The 16,117-nt window shown below is 54.8% G+C and overlaps 1 protein-coding gene and 1 non-coding gene across 9 annotated transcripts; one reads left to right on the top strand and one right to left on the bottom strand.

The window, feature by feature from the left end:
* Window positions 1-52: 52 nt before the first annotated feature.
* ZSWIM8 (zinc finger SWIM-type containing 8) lies at window positions 53-14,247 on the bottom strand. Of its 8 annotated transcripts, none has more exons than XM_069572108.1 (26): window positions 13,750-14,247; window positions 11,227-11,380; window positions 10,885-10,979; window positions 10,542-10,714; window positions 10,258-10,365; window positions 10,061-10,142; window positions 9,819-9,939; window positions 9,262-9,463; window positions 8,938-9,113; window positions 7,570-8,563; window positions 6,694-6,825; window positions 6,381-6,560; window positions 6,096-6,279; window positions 5,787-5,885; window positions 5,132-5,256; window positions 4,480-4,720; window positions 4,223-4,381; window positions 3,893-4,121; window positions 3,423-3,712; window positions 3,046-3,269; window positions 2,045-2,530; window positions 1,642-1,801; window positions 1,339-1,515; window positions 1,062-1,181; window positions 629-807; window positions 53-531 (listed from the first exon to the last, which is right to left on the bottom strand). In XM_069572108.1, the coding sequence occupies exons 1-26, from the start codon at window positions 13,955-13,957 to the stop codon at window positions 328-330; spliced, it is 5,502 nt and encodes a 1,833-aa protein (XP_069428209.1). In that variant the 5' UTR covers window positions 13,958-14,247; the 3' UTR covers window positions 53-327. The 8 variants fall into 8 exon arrangements, with proteins under 8 accessions (XP_069428209.1, XP_069428213.1, XP_069428211.1 ...); XM_069572112.1 differs by having other exon boundaries at window positions 1,618-1,801; window positions 13,750-14,221; XM_069572110.1 differs by having other exon boundaries at window positions 53-554; window positions 1,618-1,801; window positions 13,750-14,053.
* Window positions 12,307-12,379, top strand: TRNAS-GGA (transfer RNA serine (anticodon GGA)). The gene has a single exon. It is a non-coding gene; the product is annotated as a tRNA-Ser (tRNA).
* Window positions 14,248-16,117: the final 1,870 nt, after the last annotated feature.

The raw sequence follows: 16,117 nt of genomic DNA, 5'->3' as shown, positions 1-16,117 counted from the left end.
CTAGTTCAGGGTTCATCCACACATGGAGGGAAAGAAGGGAAAGGCCCAGGCAGACGAGAGTAAAAAAAGTTTATATATTTATAAATGCCAAATAAATACCAGAGGCCACCCAATGCCCGCTCCCAGACAGGGCTGTCTCCCCCAACCCTAGGTTTCTAGGGTCTGAGGCATCTTGGCCCCAAGCTACAGCCCAAGAGCAGCTGCCAGTCTGGGCTACTGGGGAGCTGAGTGGGGATGATCTGTCCAGCCAAGACTCATTCCCCCTTGGTGAGGGGCCCCCATAGCCAGAGGCCTGTGTCCCTGTATAGGGCCCTATGGGGGTCAGACTCAGGGGGAGAAGGTGGTCATCTCGAGTGAGACCCGCTGCCACAGCTCCTTGGTCTGCTTGCTGCGCTTGAGGTTCTGCAGGATGTCGTTGAACTGCATCATACCCATGGGGGTCAGGCAGAAGGCGCTGCGAGCGCTGCGGATGGCATTCACAAAGTCGTCGTAGTCGGCGGGGGTCAGGTGAATCAGGCGGTGGTGGATGTACTGGACGGAGTGAGGAGAAGCCACTGAGCACAGGATCAGGCCTCTCCCCCTGCCTGCCCAGGTGCTTCACCCTGCTCCATACTGCCCAGGTGGTCACCTGCATGTATGCCTGCTGGCAGCGCTGCACCAGTTGGTGGAAGGCCGGGGCACGCAGGTGGTTGTGGGCGTGAGCAGGGCTCAGCCGCTGCAGCGTCTCCATGACGATCTCCTGCAGCACAAACGGGCTCAGCACCCCCTTGGCTGCCCCCACACAGAACTGGTGCACGTAGTTCACTCCTGGGGGGCAGGGGGAGGGGCATGAGACGGGGGTGGCCACCTCTGCCCTAGGGACCCAGCTTTACTCTCTCAGCTCTGGCCTGGCAGAGAGCCTCCCTCCACCCCAGGAGCTGAGGTCACCCCCCGCCCCCCGCGCACGCACACATACCCGACCAAGGCCTCAACTCTGAGCAAGAGCTAGGAAGGAGGTCTGGGATAGGAAGGTGGGGAAGCAGGTGAGGGCGGACAATGGTCCTGGGGAGGGGAGGTGTTACCCAGCTTTGCCGCCAGCCCCAGCAACCATTTGACATCATCAGTGTAGGGAGGGGAGCGAGAGAAGTTGTTGGGGTGATCGTTGTGTGCCCGGCGACCCAGCATCTCCAGTGCCAGCATTCCTGGGAGAAAAGGGTGGGACCGTGGTGAGGGTCCATCCCCTACCCCTTAGCCTATCACCTAGCCCCCCAGTAAACAAACGAAGAGACAGGGTGGGGAAGGGCCACTAAAGAGCCTCTGGCACTGCTGGTGGGGGTGCCGAAAGGGACCTCCTCTCACCGACTCGGTAGGCAGCATGCAGGTGGTGTAGGCTGTGTGGGTTGACAGGCTGGCTGTGGGTCTCCTCCTCGGGTGGTGGAAAACCCCCGCTCACCAGAGGGCTGGGCTGCGTGGTCAGGGCAGGCAGTGAGGCACCCTGGATGGCTGGAAACGTGGAAGCTGGATGGACACTGCTCACTGAGGGTAGGATGGACGCCGTGTGAGGAACTCAAGAGCCCGAAGAGGGACAGAGGATTCCCTCCCCACCTCCCCTGCCCAGCGTGCCACCCCTCCATTCACCTGTTCCCTGTCCCCACAACTCACAGGCCACACTGGTGGGCAGTGGGAGGCCTGGCTCTGTGTGGTAGGGATGTACTGTGATGGGTGCCATGGAAGGGACGGGGAAAGACACAGCAGTGGCAGCAAGTGAGGGGGGAGTCACCGAGTAAGGGTACTGAGCCCCTAGGAATGCAGGATGCACACCCTAGAAGTGGGGAGAAGAAACAGGAGAGAAGCAAATTGTGTTAGGATGGAGCTCTCTCCCGTTCATCCAGACCTGGGCATCCCTGCGTTTCTTAGCATAGTCGGGCTGGTCCCCCGACTCCCGCCCCCTCACCAGGACTCTGGGACAGCCCCACCATCCTCCCAGAGTGCCCTCCTCCAACCCCTGTGAACCCCCAGGGAGCTCCCCCACATGCCCAGCCTCCCAGCAGAACACTGGTCTCACCTGCGGGTATGCAGAGCTGGCCACAGGGAAGACGGCAGGCCGGGGCATGTGAGGCATGGGGTGGGCGGGGTGAGCTGGGTGGGTGAGGTATTGAGGGCTGCAGGGCAGGTGGGGCTGCAGAGCAGTGTAGGGGTGCAGGCCAGGGGAATGACCGTGCCCCAGGCCTGGACCTGGGTATAAACTGGACCCCACCGAGATGACTGGCACCACTGTGGCTGCTGTCACTGCCGCCGCCGCCACCGTAACCGGCTCAGTCCCTGGGCCCCCCCTGCCCTCAGGCAGCCCCCGCCCAGCCTCCCCAGCTGCCCTGATCCCACTGGCACTACAGCTTGTAGCCCCTTCACGGGCTGTGGATGAGCCACCTGCTGTTTGCTCATATAGCCAGAACCACTGGTGAGCAACCTCAAACAACACTTCGGGGTATACGCCCCCACCCTTAGCCGCCTCTTCCACTGCCATGCAGGCCTTCTCCAACATCAGGTTATCCTGAAAGGGAGGGGCAAAGAGGGTTAAGGATGAAGAGGTTTACTCAGGGACAGTTCTAGATGACAAATGCTGACGCTTCTTCAGAGTTGGCTGGTTCTGGGGAGGCAGCCAAGGTCAGAGCCAATGTTCAGAGTCTGTCAGCGCGGTGAATGCTTCACATAGACAATGAACAAATCTCTGTTGACCAGCAGAAGTCAAGACCCAAGTTGCAGTCCCAGTTCCAACCTAATTCAGCTACTCCCAGCCGAGTTCCATCATCTCCCTCAGGCCTTCCCCAAGGACTCCACCCCCAGTGAGAATCTCTCTGGTATAGGAATAGTCCTATCCTTAGAGTTGTAAAGGATGTAATGGATATTAAAGCACGTTACTATGTCAACTGTCACCATGAGAGGACCAATCGGATAGTTCATGAATGCCAGGCTTGTGAAATCAAGACCTGGGCCATCAGTTTTTCCCATGCCCAACCTTCCTGCCCAGATGTCCCAAAGCAGGTCCCCAGTGGCCTCTAGAAATACCTGCTCCTTGCACTGCACCAGGGCCCGCTGGATCTCATTGGGGTTCAACGCATGGGCATGAGGCAGGCAGCTTAGGGCGAGTTCCGCCGCTGCCCTCACCATGTTGGAGTCTCGTGCCCGTGATGCCCTGTCAGCCAGGGACGCAACCTCAGGGGGCGTCAGGTGCCCATCCCAGCATTCTACCAGTATAGTCAGGGCTGCACTCCCAATCTCCATTGCCTGGCCTTCGGGAAAAGGAGAGAACAGGATGTGGTTAACAGAGGCAGTGGGAATGGGAATGGTGTCTCTCCTATCAGGTCAGGAACTACAAGGATAAGGCTTTTACCACCGTGCATTAATTCCCTTCCCATACCCAGATCACAAGATACTAGATTTACCTGTAATCCAGGAAACGTGGGAAGAGTAAGTACGTGAGAGCCAGTTGGGAGAAACAAAGTTGTGCAGGCCAAGGGCATAAAGCCCAATCTCAAAGGCGCAAAGGTGCAGGTTGCGGTGAGGACCCTGGTGGCCCCCTGAGGAAGATGGGTGTGTGAAAATGGAAGTGCTGCTGTTGCCCCCTGCCTTGATCAGCACTGTCTTCGCCAGCTCGAAGTAGAAGTGTGCAGCTGCCTCTGATGGCTGATTGGGTACATGGGGGGCATGACTCTCGGGACGGCGGCCCTTGTACCTGAAGGGGCAATGGGGTAGGGACCGGGATTGGGGTTTCTCTGAAATGGGTGTCCAGGGAGGCTGGAAAAAACCAGGGTTAAGTGAGGACACTGAGGGGGACTGGTTGCATGACCCTAGGGATATGGCGCTCGGGGTGGACCAGGGCAGAAGAGAAGGGTATTTATTTCTTCCCACTGACCTGCCAACTTCAACAGTCTTCGCCCGGGCCCCTCCACTGGCACTGGCCCGGCGACTTCCACTGGAGGACGAGGAGCCAAGGGAGTCTGAGGAAGAGCTGCTGATGCTATCACTGTCTTGGCCTCGACCCCAGGAGGTAGGGGCCCAGCCCCCTCTCAGCGGCCTCCTGCTTAAGGTTGGGGAGCTATCCGACGTTGTTTCAGGGGCACTGCTGTCAATGCTGGCCATGCCTAACCCACAAGACAAGTCAGTCTCAGAAATCTGCTCCAGAAGTCAGACTCCAACCTTTAGGAACCTCCTTCCTTCCACGTCATCCCATGGGTTGTCATACCTGTGTGTTTCTTCTTAGGCCGCCCTGGTGAGCCCCAGCCCCGTCCGTTGTAGCCTCCACGGCTGCCAAGTGCCAGACGGCTGGGAACCTTCCCCTCTGGCCTTGGGGTCAGAGCTGCTTCAGGTGGAAGGCCCTCACAGGGGGAATGTGGGGAACTCTCTACATCAGGAAAATAGGACACCAGGATGAGCCTGGGAAAGGGGAACCCAACATGGCTCCAGACCATTCATCCCCCCTGCCCAGTGCCCCCACCTCACCAGGCACATTCTTCTCTGTGAAGCCCTCAGTGGGGCCTGGCCCAGCCCCTGCCACACTCCCTGGCTGAGCAGGCCCTGCAGAGCCTGAGGTCAGAGGCTGCAGGGCCCCTGGGGCAGATGGGCCCCCATGCTTTGAAGGAGACCTCTGGCTGGCTGTGGCCGGGCGGCTGGATGAATAGAACGAACTCAGTGTCTGTGGTTTATGCGTCTGGCTCTCTCGGTCCAAGAGTTTGTCTAAGATCTGAAAGAGAAGTGGTGACAGGACCTTTTATCTCCTGTCTTCTATTACTTTTCTTTCTCCTTGTAGAGCTTAAAACTTTCTCCTCAGCAAGGCTTTCCTCCACAGGAGAACCTTCTAGAAGAGAGGGGCTGGCTTACATGTCTTGGTATGCCCTGTAACACTGACCACAGGACTGAGTATGTTCATATTCAATATTGAAATGAACGAACGATTTTATGCCCTCTTCTCTTCTTCCACCTCAAGCCCAAGCATTCCTATAAGAACCAATGGTCTCTCGTGTTCCTGACCAGGTGTTCCAAGATTCCCCCGCTATCTCCTTAAAGAACAACCCTTTTCTCATCATACTGGAACCCCGAGGAAGGTGGTAAAATCTGCTCTTTGCCTGTGAACCTCAGTGCCACAGCCCCTCACCTTCTTGAGTCTGGCCTGGTCGTCTTTGTAAGTGATCATCAGGGCCAGGGCAAGGTCGCCCTTCTCCCGGCGTGTGCCTTCACACAGCAGCGGGTGCTCTGCCTCACTCACTGTTGTCTTCATGCCTGTGACAAAAGAGGCGCCCAGGGGTTGTGAGTGGCCAGAACTCCCAGGACCGGGCTCCCAGCCACCAGTGTGTGAAATAAGGGGTTCCAGTTCAACCTGTATTCCCTGTGGAAGGTGCCCACTGCCTACACTCTGGTCTGCTTTCTAAGGCTTTCATAGTTTGGCCCCTCTACTGTCCTGACACATCCATCACTTCAGGGAAGCTGGGCTCCTCACTCTCATGGAGACTTGATTGCCCCTGGGCCTTTACTCACAGTGTTTTATCCACCTACCTGGAACTTAATGGATCCTTTAACTCACATCCCATACTCCATCCCCTTCCTAGAGCTTTACCCTGGAGTTTGATTTTGCTGTCCTTGTAACACCCAATGTTCACAGCACACGTCTTTGCCCTAAATTCTTGACAGTCTTGTAGGCCCTACATCTTACGCTAGCTTTCCCCTTTCCACAGAGGGCCCATGTCTCAACGCCCTTCACGGCCTGAGCCAGGCTTAGCTCACACATGGGCTCAAGACACTGACAGACTCACCCAAGGCAGCAACTGCTGCTTCAAATCCCAGCTCCTCGTCCCCGGGCATCTCGTTGTTCCAGTTGCGACTTGGGGGTCGGGAACCCGTGGGAGAAACCACTGGATAAAAGTTGGGATAAGTTACACAGGCAGAAGTAACATGGGACAGAATAAAAGGGAACAAACCCAAGATGTTCATCTTTCTAGATTCTTCCAAGAAGCTGCCCGATGTGTCTTAAAGGGAGCTCAAAGCCTTGGGGCTCTTGGTTTCTCCTTAGAGAAAGCTACCCTGCTCCAGTTCCCCACTTCCTGTCGAGTCAGGCATCATACCTGGAGCACAGAGAACATCAAAGATGAAACTGGCCAACATGAGAGGCAAAACTGGCCGATAATCACAGAGCGTCCCCTCACGAAGCTCCTCTGCCCGGCAGCGCACGGTGCTCATCTCACTTGGGCCCAGAGGGATCTTCTTGAGCAGAGTGGCCACCTCTGACTCCTGATAGGCCAGCTTCACCTGAGGGCACAGGGAGGAGCTCAGACCGCTCACACCTGATGGATGTCAAGGTGCAAGGCTCCAAGGAGATGGCAGTACAAGGTCCAGACAGAACCTCTGACCTCCAAGGCCTTGGTAGAAGCTGGGGGCCGCTGGAGCTCCAAGGCGAACATGCCCACTCGGAAGGCCAGGTTGTGGTGCTCTGGACGCTCACTCAGCACTGTCAACAGGAAAGCTGCCTTGGTCAGCGTGTTCGTAGCCACCCAGGTCTGACGGCTTGTAGAGACCTTATTCTTCTTGCCCTAACGAGGGAAGCACAAGGAGGCAGGCGGATGAGTCTGACTCACCTTGGTGGAGGGAGGAGGAGACTCTTGCCTGGGGGTGTGGGAGAGGGTTGGGGGTGACGCGGAGGGAAGGGTGAGGGGTCTCTCTCACCTTGGCAGGGGGCGGCTCTACCTTGAGGTCAGGCGGGTTGGCTAGCAGGTCCTGGGCAAGTTCCACGGTGAGGCGGGAGGCCTCGCTGCTGTAGCCGTGCGCATGCAAGGCCTCAGCACAGGCAAACAGTATCTGGAAAAAGGACATGGGCACCAGATGCGTTGAATCCCTGATGCTCCCGAGGGGCAGGACAGCACACTCACTCAGGCAGCACATCTCCCGTGAGCACTGACAATCCACTGGACCCTGTGCCAGTCCCACCAGAAACTCACAGCCAGTTAGAAACACAGGCACATGAACACACAGAGGTGTGCAGCCAGCTACTATTGGGGAAGGTCCAGAGGGGAGCAGATGGGGAGGATACCTCACTGGTCCCTGGGGCAGTCTCAGAGAAGACCTCCCAGAGGACATGATCTCTAAGATCTCTGAGGCATGAAGAAGGAACAGGGGCTAACCAGATGAGGGAAAGACACTCCAGACAGGCAGACCAATCCATGCTCAAGTACGGATATAAGAGAGCATGGCAAGCTATGGGAATGGCTCAACTGAATATAGTACGATAGCAGCTAGATGAAGCTGCAGAGGCAGGCAAAGATCAGAACAAGTGAAGCCTTGCAGGCCATGCCGAGGCCCTTCATTTTCACCCTAAGGGCAACGGAAACCACTGAAGAGTTAAAGCACCAGTGACACAACCAAACAGTCCAGGAAAATCACTAGACAGAAGAGAATGGACTGTAGGCAGCGAGGCCAGTGAGGAGCCTGCCACAGGATTCTAACCATCGCACAACAGCCCTCTAACTCCCAAACAGAGGCTGATGGTCCCTCTCCCTGCTGTGGCCATGGGGCACCCTCAGAGTCCTGTCCAAGTCCCCTCACCTCCATGCGGCTTTCCTGCTCCAGCGGCTTCAGTCCAGCGAACAGGTCGTGCTCCTCCCCGGCCCCACCCTCAGCCTTCTCTTCCTCGCCCCCAGCCCCATCCTGGGCATTCAGATAGTATGCCTGGTAGTCGTCATCCTCCTCGCCAACCACAGGGGCTGCCTCTTTGGTTTTAGGGAGTCCATTGCCACTCTCGTCTGTGGAAGGGAGGTCGTCCCGGGTACAGAGCTCCCTGGGCAACAGGCCAGGGGGGCCAGCAGAGGCTGTGGGAGGCTCAGGCCCTTCTGAGAAGTACACGCCACCATCTTCTTCGTAAGTATCTGGAGGTTCAGGAAGGAAGGTAGAAGGGCCTCGCGAGCCACCAGGGATGGGGCAGGGTGGCGGGCTCTCAGGGAATCCGCCGAAGGTGCTGGCCTCTGCACCCAGGGCCAGGCTGCTGTCGTCCAGGCTCATCTCAGCCAGATCCGGCTCCAGGGAGCTGTCCTCACTGCTCAGCCGTCGCTTGCTCCCGCTGCCCACTGAGCCCTTGCCCCCACAGCCAGCCCCACCCAGTGTTTTGGCTTTGCCCCCACCTGGACCCATCTTATGCAGTGCCTTATCTCCCCCCTCTGCCGAGAGGCGGCAGGGACCCCGCTGTGACGTGGGGACCCCCTCACCCAATCCCTTGCGTTTGGCCCCTGGCTCCTTGGGCCGCACAGCTGGCTCGGCAGGAAGAGGCCGGGGCCGCTCCCGGGATTCTTCCAGGCCCCCAGCACGCGAGGCGCCCGGCCGAGGGGGCAGGGCTCGGGCCCAGCACAGGGCCAGCTTGCGGTCCGTGGCGCTGTAGGTGACACCGGGCAGCGGGTAGGCCTCTTCCCAGTTGAAGTAGCAGGCCTCCACAGCCGGCCGGAAGCCAGGGAAGAGCCGCTCCAGGGTCTTCTTGTGCTGTCCCCGCTTCACGTTCTCAATCACCTTCAGCTGCCACTGGCGCAGCTGTGCACACAGTTCCCGGCGGCTGAGGGAACAGAGGGGGCGCGCTGCTGGGAGGTGGGGGCGGCTACACTCTGTACCAAGGAGGGAGGGGTGCAGAGGGGAGATGACGAACCCCAAAAGCGGGTTACAGGGAAGGACCCTGGGAAGCATTTCTTGAGCCAGCCCCATAGACGTCACTTGAACAATCAGGGATTTGGGAGAGTGGGCTACTTACGGAAGGGAAGGAAGAAAGCCTCTCAGAAAAAGGACTCATAAATCACTGGAAACCTAATGCTCAGCACCTCCCGTGTCCCCAGGACTAGAACAGTGGTAAGTGTGTGTGCGTGAGGAGACGAAGGCTGGGTCATCCAGGGCTGGGCCGCCACCAGACCGTAGTGAGCCTTGGGGGAGACTTACCGCTGGGGGCTGAGCGCAGGGTCCAGCACAGCCAGTCTCCACAAGGTGACCATCTCATCACACATGCTGGCGCAGGCATGGGCCGCCACCTCAGACTGCCCATTGCTCCGGCCTGTGTGCCCACTCGCGCTGCTGTGAGAGGCTGAGGTGCGCACACTGTACCACCAGCCTGTTATCTGGAAACAAAGAGGGCTCTGAGATGAACCTGCTAAGTTGGAGAAAGACAGAGTAGCCTGCTCCAGTGTCCCTGTCAGCAAGAAGGGGTGCGGCTGAGAAAGGGAGAGGATGAACCAGCATGGGGTTACCTGGCTCTGGGAGAATTACCTGCTCATAGGTGAGGCACTGGTCAGTGAGGATTTCCAACAAGGGGGCAGCATTACTGTCCCTTCGCTTGAACATCTCCCGCACGATGCTAAGCAAGTTCCAGACGCCCTCTGGCTCGCGGCCCCTCAGAGGGCGCAGCAGACATGCCCATTCAGCGGCGGCCGGAGGCTCCGTGGAAGACAGATACATGGAGTTCACGTCACTGTGAAAGTCGCAGAGTGGAAAATGATGACCCTAAGATGGGGCTGAATAAAGCAGGTGAAAGAACAATACGACTTTGACACAAAAGGGGTCAAAACACAAAGTACAGGGGGAAGTATGACCCTGACAAAAATTCTTAATCGCTCTCTGCCTCAGTTTCCCAGTTGCTGAAAGGAAGAAAAATAACGCATGCTTTACCTGAGGACAGACCACTCTGTGACTACTTAAAATTCTCATCACCCACTGATTTCACTAGGCAGGGAACCGACACAGGGAATGCAGGTGGGGGAGGCGGGCACTGACAAAGGATCTGTCCACAGCCCGCCACAGACATGGCACGAAGAGACCCAGTTCACCTGAACACCACAGGGGAGGGGCCGCAGAACTTGTGCAGTGTCTTCTTGATGTTGTCGGTGAGCGTCGATTCATCCAAATACCACGTACTCTGATCGGAGGCGGAGGGCCCTGCTGTGGGGTCTGGGGGTAACAAGCAGTCCGTCACCTGGAGGCAGGGGCTTGGATCTGCCTTTTTAGTAAGTGGCGCTCTGCAACCCCAGCTTGCTTTCTTCCTGCTACCCTTCTTCCTCACCACACTCACCCGGGGCTCCACACACTGTATTGATGGCTGTTGACTGGGAGGAGAGGAGTTCATCCAGGAGACGTTGGGCTGTGGGGAGGATCTGACCGGAGAAAGGGACACAAAGGCAGAAGTGACCCGAGGAGGCCAGGGCCTCACAGGAAGGCTGATACACAGCCCTAGAGCTGGCTGGAGAAGGGTGTGCCAACCTCCCTCACCTGTTGTGGGAGCTCACTGATGAGGTACTGAGCAAACTTCTGCAGCTGGTCCCTCTGCAGCCGAGATAGGGACTCTGACACGGGGGCCCGCAGGCAGACTGCAGAAGCCTGAAGGGAGCACCGAGAGAAGTGAAACAATCTGAGGAAAGACTTGCCGACACTGGAGCTGGGGACAGAGAGGCAGAGTCCGGGAGGCGAAGGGGTTCACGCTGTGGCCAGGGATGCAGCAGAGAAGGAGGGGATGGAGCGGAGGATTGGGCCAGGATAGGTGGGGAGGGCCTCACGTTGTGGATGCGGAAGAGGCAGAGGGCCACGACGTGGGTGCACCATTTGGCCCCAGCACCACAGGTGCAGCTGCAGGAAGTGACTCGGCAGCGGTCAAACATCACAGCCACGTTGTAGGCACCTTTGGGGGGGACCATCTGAGGCGGCACCACTGTAGCACTCAGGTGGAACCCTGGGAAGAAACATGGGTATGGCCGGGGACAGCCGCCAAGACGCAGGCCTCTGCGCTTGAACCTGTGGTTATTTAGACAACCCGCTCCAGCTTCTTGCAGTAGTTCCTGAACTCTTCACACAGGGAAAGGGAGGAGCCGGAAGTACCACAAGGCAGGACAGGACCCGTACCTATCTGCAGAGGGTCCTTCACAGCCCTCATGCGGAACAGCTGATCCCCTCGCTGGAACTCATCCGCACTGCCGTTGGCCAGGCAGGAATAGAGTCTGCGAGTGAAAAAGAGGACATGGCCATGTGTATCAAATACCCTTCTACAGATCCTGTCAGAGACTACCCTGCCCCGGGCACTCTCCCCAGTGTTACACCCTCTTGGGGAAAATTCCAGGTACTCCCTGCCCCTGCTGTCTTTTTACCACAGTCCCAAGCACAGCATCTCCTTTGCTCCTTGGGAAGCCTGGCACACAGTGCGGAACTTCAGGGCCCCACCCCTCCACCCCAGTCCTTTAGCCTCACCGAATATCCTCTTCATTCTCAGGGAAGCTCCAAAAAGCAATTCGGAGTTGTAGCTGCTCAGGCACCGGGGGGTAAACTTTCTCCACCACTTCAAATGGGATATGAAATGCCACCTGCTTTGCTGACAGCTCCACCAGTGGGATCACCAGTCCATCTATGGAAACAAAGGTCAAGGTGAGGAGAAAGAGGAAGGGAAATGAAAAGGGCTATGATCATTCAGCACCAATACAAGTGCCACATCTTGGGGTCTCCCACTTTCACCATGAAAGGAGGACATCTGGATGAAAAACCAAGGGACCCCCTCTGTCAGGATACATTAACCCTTAAGACTCTATCTGAGGAAAGGGAGCTAAACAAACCCCAGGCAACAGGCTGCTGGAAGATGCCTGGGATGTCCCAGAAACTCCTGGCCAAACAGGTGTGTTCCAGGGTCCCAGAAAGTAATTAGTCTCACTTGGCTTGGCATCTAGTTTCCCATATACCTAGCACTTTAGATTCATATTACACTGTTAATATATCTCACCAGCCATTCTCTTCTCTAACTGCTTTTTTAAAAAAACTATCCTTTTTCTCTAAATGACTCCGTGCCTCCACCTAAGGAGGAAAGGCAGTCTAGAACCCAGAAGAGTTCAAGAGAGGAGCCTCCGGAAGCAAGAGAGTCTGCCCTTTCTTTGCCACACTTGAACTCTGGCTTTCCACAACAAACGCCCTGGGGTGGGGGATTGGGACAGGGTTAGGTTATCCTAAGGTAACCTGACTGCTGCTCCTGGAATCACCTGGAGTTGAATGCAGTTACCATTCAAAGTGTGACACATTGTTTTAGTCAAAAAGATACAAAAACTGCATATTTTACCAAACTGATAGATTAAAACACATATTAGAAAATGATGGAGCGGAAAGGAACTTTTCTAAAAAAAGTTAAGTTTCCTCTGGTTCTTTCAGTCAGCGACCGAAGAAGGGTCGGGTTAGGGTCGGGTTGGGGAGGGGTGGAAATGACGTGTTTTCCTAGATTTTAACCTGTTCAAGAAGATACCAACATGTTGAAAACTTTTTTTTTTTTTTTAACTGGAGTATAGTTGATTTCTGGTGGCTCAGAGGTTAAAGCGTCTGCCTGGAATGCAGGGGACCCAGGTTCGATCCCTGAGTCGGGAAGATCCCCTGGAGAAGGAAATGGCAATCCACTCCAGTACTCTTGCCTGGAGAATTCCATGGAGGGAGGAGCCCTGTAGGCTACAGTCCATGGGGTTGCAAAGAGTCGGACACAACTGAGCAACTTCACAGTATCACAGTATAGTTGATTTATGTTAAAAATCTTCACCATCTTCAGTTATTTCCGTCAAAATGAGGGAGCTCTAAGCCCCAAGCCTACCCACACATGCAAATATGTAAGAAGCAGAGCGGCCACTGAAGACCCACAGTGAGACTGCCGCTGTGCACGTGGGTGTCTGTGTGTGTACAGGGCATATGGTATCTAAGTGAAAATAAACAGTATCACTTCTAAGTAGTGACACATGTAAGTTTCTCTCCTTCCCTAAGGAGTGCTGGAAATCTCTGCAGGGCAGTTTGAAAAACAGGACCTTAGAATGTCCAGAATAGAATCACAAATTAAACCCCTCAACTGGTGAAAAAAGTCCACTTGCAATGAAGCCCAGGACAAAACTGTGCCTTGAGGAAGGCAAAGAAAGAATGTCCTGAGCCTTCAGGACTTCAGCTATCAAGACTCTTCTCTTCCGTCCTCTTTAATAAAAACAAATCCTTCACAGCATTAATCAGTTAACTCACTGAAAGGCCCAAGGATGGAAGAAACTCAAATGAAAACAAGAATGTTTCATGAGACTCTGGAGACAAGTATCTACACTCCTCCCCAGGCTCCAGGTGATGGAAATCTAAGGTTTTAATACATTGGTCCCAGCCATGGTTTCTGAACACACGGCCAGGAACCAAGCCTCTGATCTAAACCTATGTGACATCTGCTCTCACCAGCCAGTTCACCTCCACTTTCCTGCGGATGGAATCCCTTCTTGGTGCAGCTGGGATGAGAGATCATCACCTTGAAGAAGCAGCTCCAAGTGCACTTTGCAATGGGGTGACACTTCAAGTGGTCACTTCTTCACAATCCGCCCCCTACTCATATTCATTTCTATTTTCTGCCCTGCCTCAGGCTGAACTGGATAAGTACTCCCAAGTCAAAGTGGGAATTCCCTTTTACCCTATCTCTAAGGCCAATGAACGACAAAAGATCTACTTTCTGTTGTTAATCCTATCCAACTCAGGATTCCCCAGTCATCACTCCAACATACACACACACATACACGCAGGTGTGGAGAAGACAGCCCCAGGAAGACCGGAAAAGCGCGCACACGCACACACACACACGCAGTTGTGGAGAAAGCAGCCCCAGGAAGACCGGAAAAGCGAGTCCTGAAGTCCGTTCTAAGCTTGGGACAGCTCCCGGTCCGGGACAGCTCCCGGCCAGGGACAGCCCTAGAGACAGGCCGGGGCACGGCCAGCCCACTCTCTCACCTCGCATTCTGGTACCGCCACTGCCACCTCCGCCACCGCCGCCAGTGGGGGAATTGGGCCCCGCTGACTGTTTGCGCCATCCCCGCCAGTTCTGGCAGAGGCTCTCAGCCTCGGAGATGAAGGAACAGAGAGAATCCTCCTCAAAGCGGTCCGAATCCTCGAAGGAGAAGCGCTCTCCGTCCTCCCACTCGGCGAACATCAGCTCCATGGGGCCCGCACCCCCCGGAGCCGGGTCCCCCCCCGCGGATCCGGGGCCTGGGCCGCCGGCCGGGGACTGTGGGGAGGCCCGGGGCCTGAGGGGCGAGCCGGGGCTGGGGGTGGCCGGGGCGCTCAGGGCGGCCGTGCCGGGCGAGGATCTCAGGCCTGGGAGAGATATGGGACGGGGCCTTGCCCAACTGCTCGGTGTGAACAGGGATCGCAGCCAGACTCGGAGACTCAGGGCCCGGACGAAGCGCTCGGCAGCCGGGGCCTCTTAGAGGCTGCGGCACCGCCTCCCCCATCAGCTGATCTGAACTTCCGGCCGCGCCGGCCACCACCACTTCCGCCCTCGCGCGCCCAGGACCCCGACCCGGTGCGCGCGGACAGAAGAGAGCGGTTTAAATGCTACTTTTATTTTCTTTCTGGAGCTCACCCCCAGTACCGTTAAGAGAAAGCCAACCCCCAAAAGTATACGAAATGACTATAGATCCCAGCAATAAGTCGGCGCCCGAAACACTCCCAAGGAATAAACAGCCGCCACGCATGTCGGGAATTGTAGGCTGTCAAGAGACAAACACAGGAACCATTGGGTGGGGTTATTGTCCTAACTCTGGATAGGCTCAGGGCCGCACCACCTTCTGGGAATTGTAGTTCAGAAGCCTGCATTCCAGAAGACTTTTTATGGGGTCTAATTGGCGAAGCACCAGGAAAAGAAGGCATTTGATTTCGGGAGGTGGTAGAACTGTTGTCAGTGGGGCTTTTGAGTCTAGATGTTCCTAACCTTTTTTATGTGTGTGCCATAGCAGCCTGGTGAAGACCTGGACACCACCCCCCCCCCCATAGTTTTTTTTAAGTATTTATTTATACATTTTTGGCCACATGTGGAATCTTAGTTTCCTGAACAGGGATTGAACCTGCGCCCCCTGCACTGGATGCAGAGTATTAATCACTGGACCACCTGGGAGGTCCCTCAGATTGTTTATAAGTAGATTAAATCAAAGAATTACAAAGAAAATATTTTATGTTGATATACAATTATCAAAATATTAGTAAATGTGTAAGACAGTAATTCTTTGTACATTAAATAAAGTCTAGCTGCAAGTGTAACTACCATAATTTTGAAGTTCAGTTCAGTCACTCAGTCGTGTCTCTTTGCCACCCCGTGGACGGCAGCACACGAGGCTTCCCTGTGATGAGTATAAATGTTGAGACATCTGTAACAAACTGTAATGTATAAAATATTGTGGTTTCATATAGGTATTGCTAATAATACTGTTGTTTCCCAGTGTTAACTGAAATACTCAATTTCAGTTGGGGTTAAAAATAACTTTTTCTCTTCTCATCCATATTCACAGAACTTTTACTGGAGTCTGTTGACCAAACGTTAAGAACTTCAAGGCTAGTCCACAGTACCTAAGCACTGAACTTCTTCCTACCAGCCTCAGCTGGCAGAATAGGCAGTTGTCCAGTACTCCATCAATGGGGTATGTGGTGGTATGGGGTATGCGGTTCAAGGAGGCATGGCCCCTTCTTTTATCTTATTATCCCACTGGAGCTTTAAAACCCCCGCTGATCCCTTTGTACATTCAAGGGGGATATATGTGCTGTAAAGTACATAGAAAAAGTTAACTCAGTTATGTCTGAAAGGGCAGGCTATAGAATATCAAGAGGTCACAAAAGTAAATGCCTTCAGCAACTAGGCAGATAATGACACTACTGAACAGGTAATACATAAAGATAATTGCCAATTAAGTCTTAGTCTCACCACTTGGGGGAGTCCCATGACCAGATCTCTGGAGAATGAAGATAATCAACTCTATTTGATTAATCTTTATTTCCATGTGGGGATAAGAAACTAGGGTTGTCAGATCTTTTGATTTTTTAAGGGAAGCTAAAAAGTGGACTTTTTATGACAGTTTTTCTATTGTGGTCAGCTAATTTAAATTTTAACTGTGTGGGCCAAATAAAATTCATCTGCAGTAACTGTGGGTTATTAATTTGTGGACCTCTGATTATTCCAGCAGCACCTTACAGGGGCTATGCACAAAAATAGGTCCTCTCTAAATATACTTACAGATGATGGCAAAAAATTGCACATACGGATAACAACCTAATGCATCCAAAGGCAAGGGCACTAAATGGTATAAAGGACCTCTATTGCAGGACAACA

The sequence above is a fragment of the Ovis canadensis genome, chromosome 25 (assembly GCF_042477335.2).
Source record: "Ovis canadensis isolate MfBH-ARS-UI-01 breed Bighorn chromosome 25, ARS-UI_OviCan_v2, whole genome shotgun sequence".
Taxonomy (NCBI): domain Eukaryota; kingdom Metazoa; phylum Chordata; class Mammalia; order Artiodactyla; family Bovidae; genus Ovis; species Ovis canadensis.
This window is presented reverse-complemented; position numbering and strand designations above follow the sequence as displayed.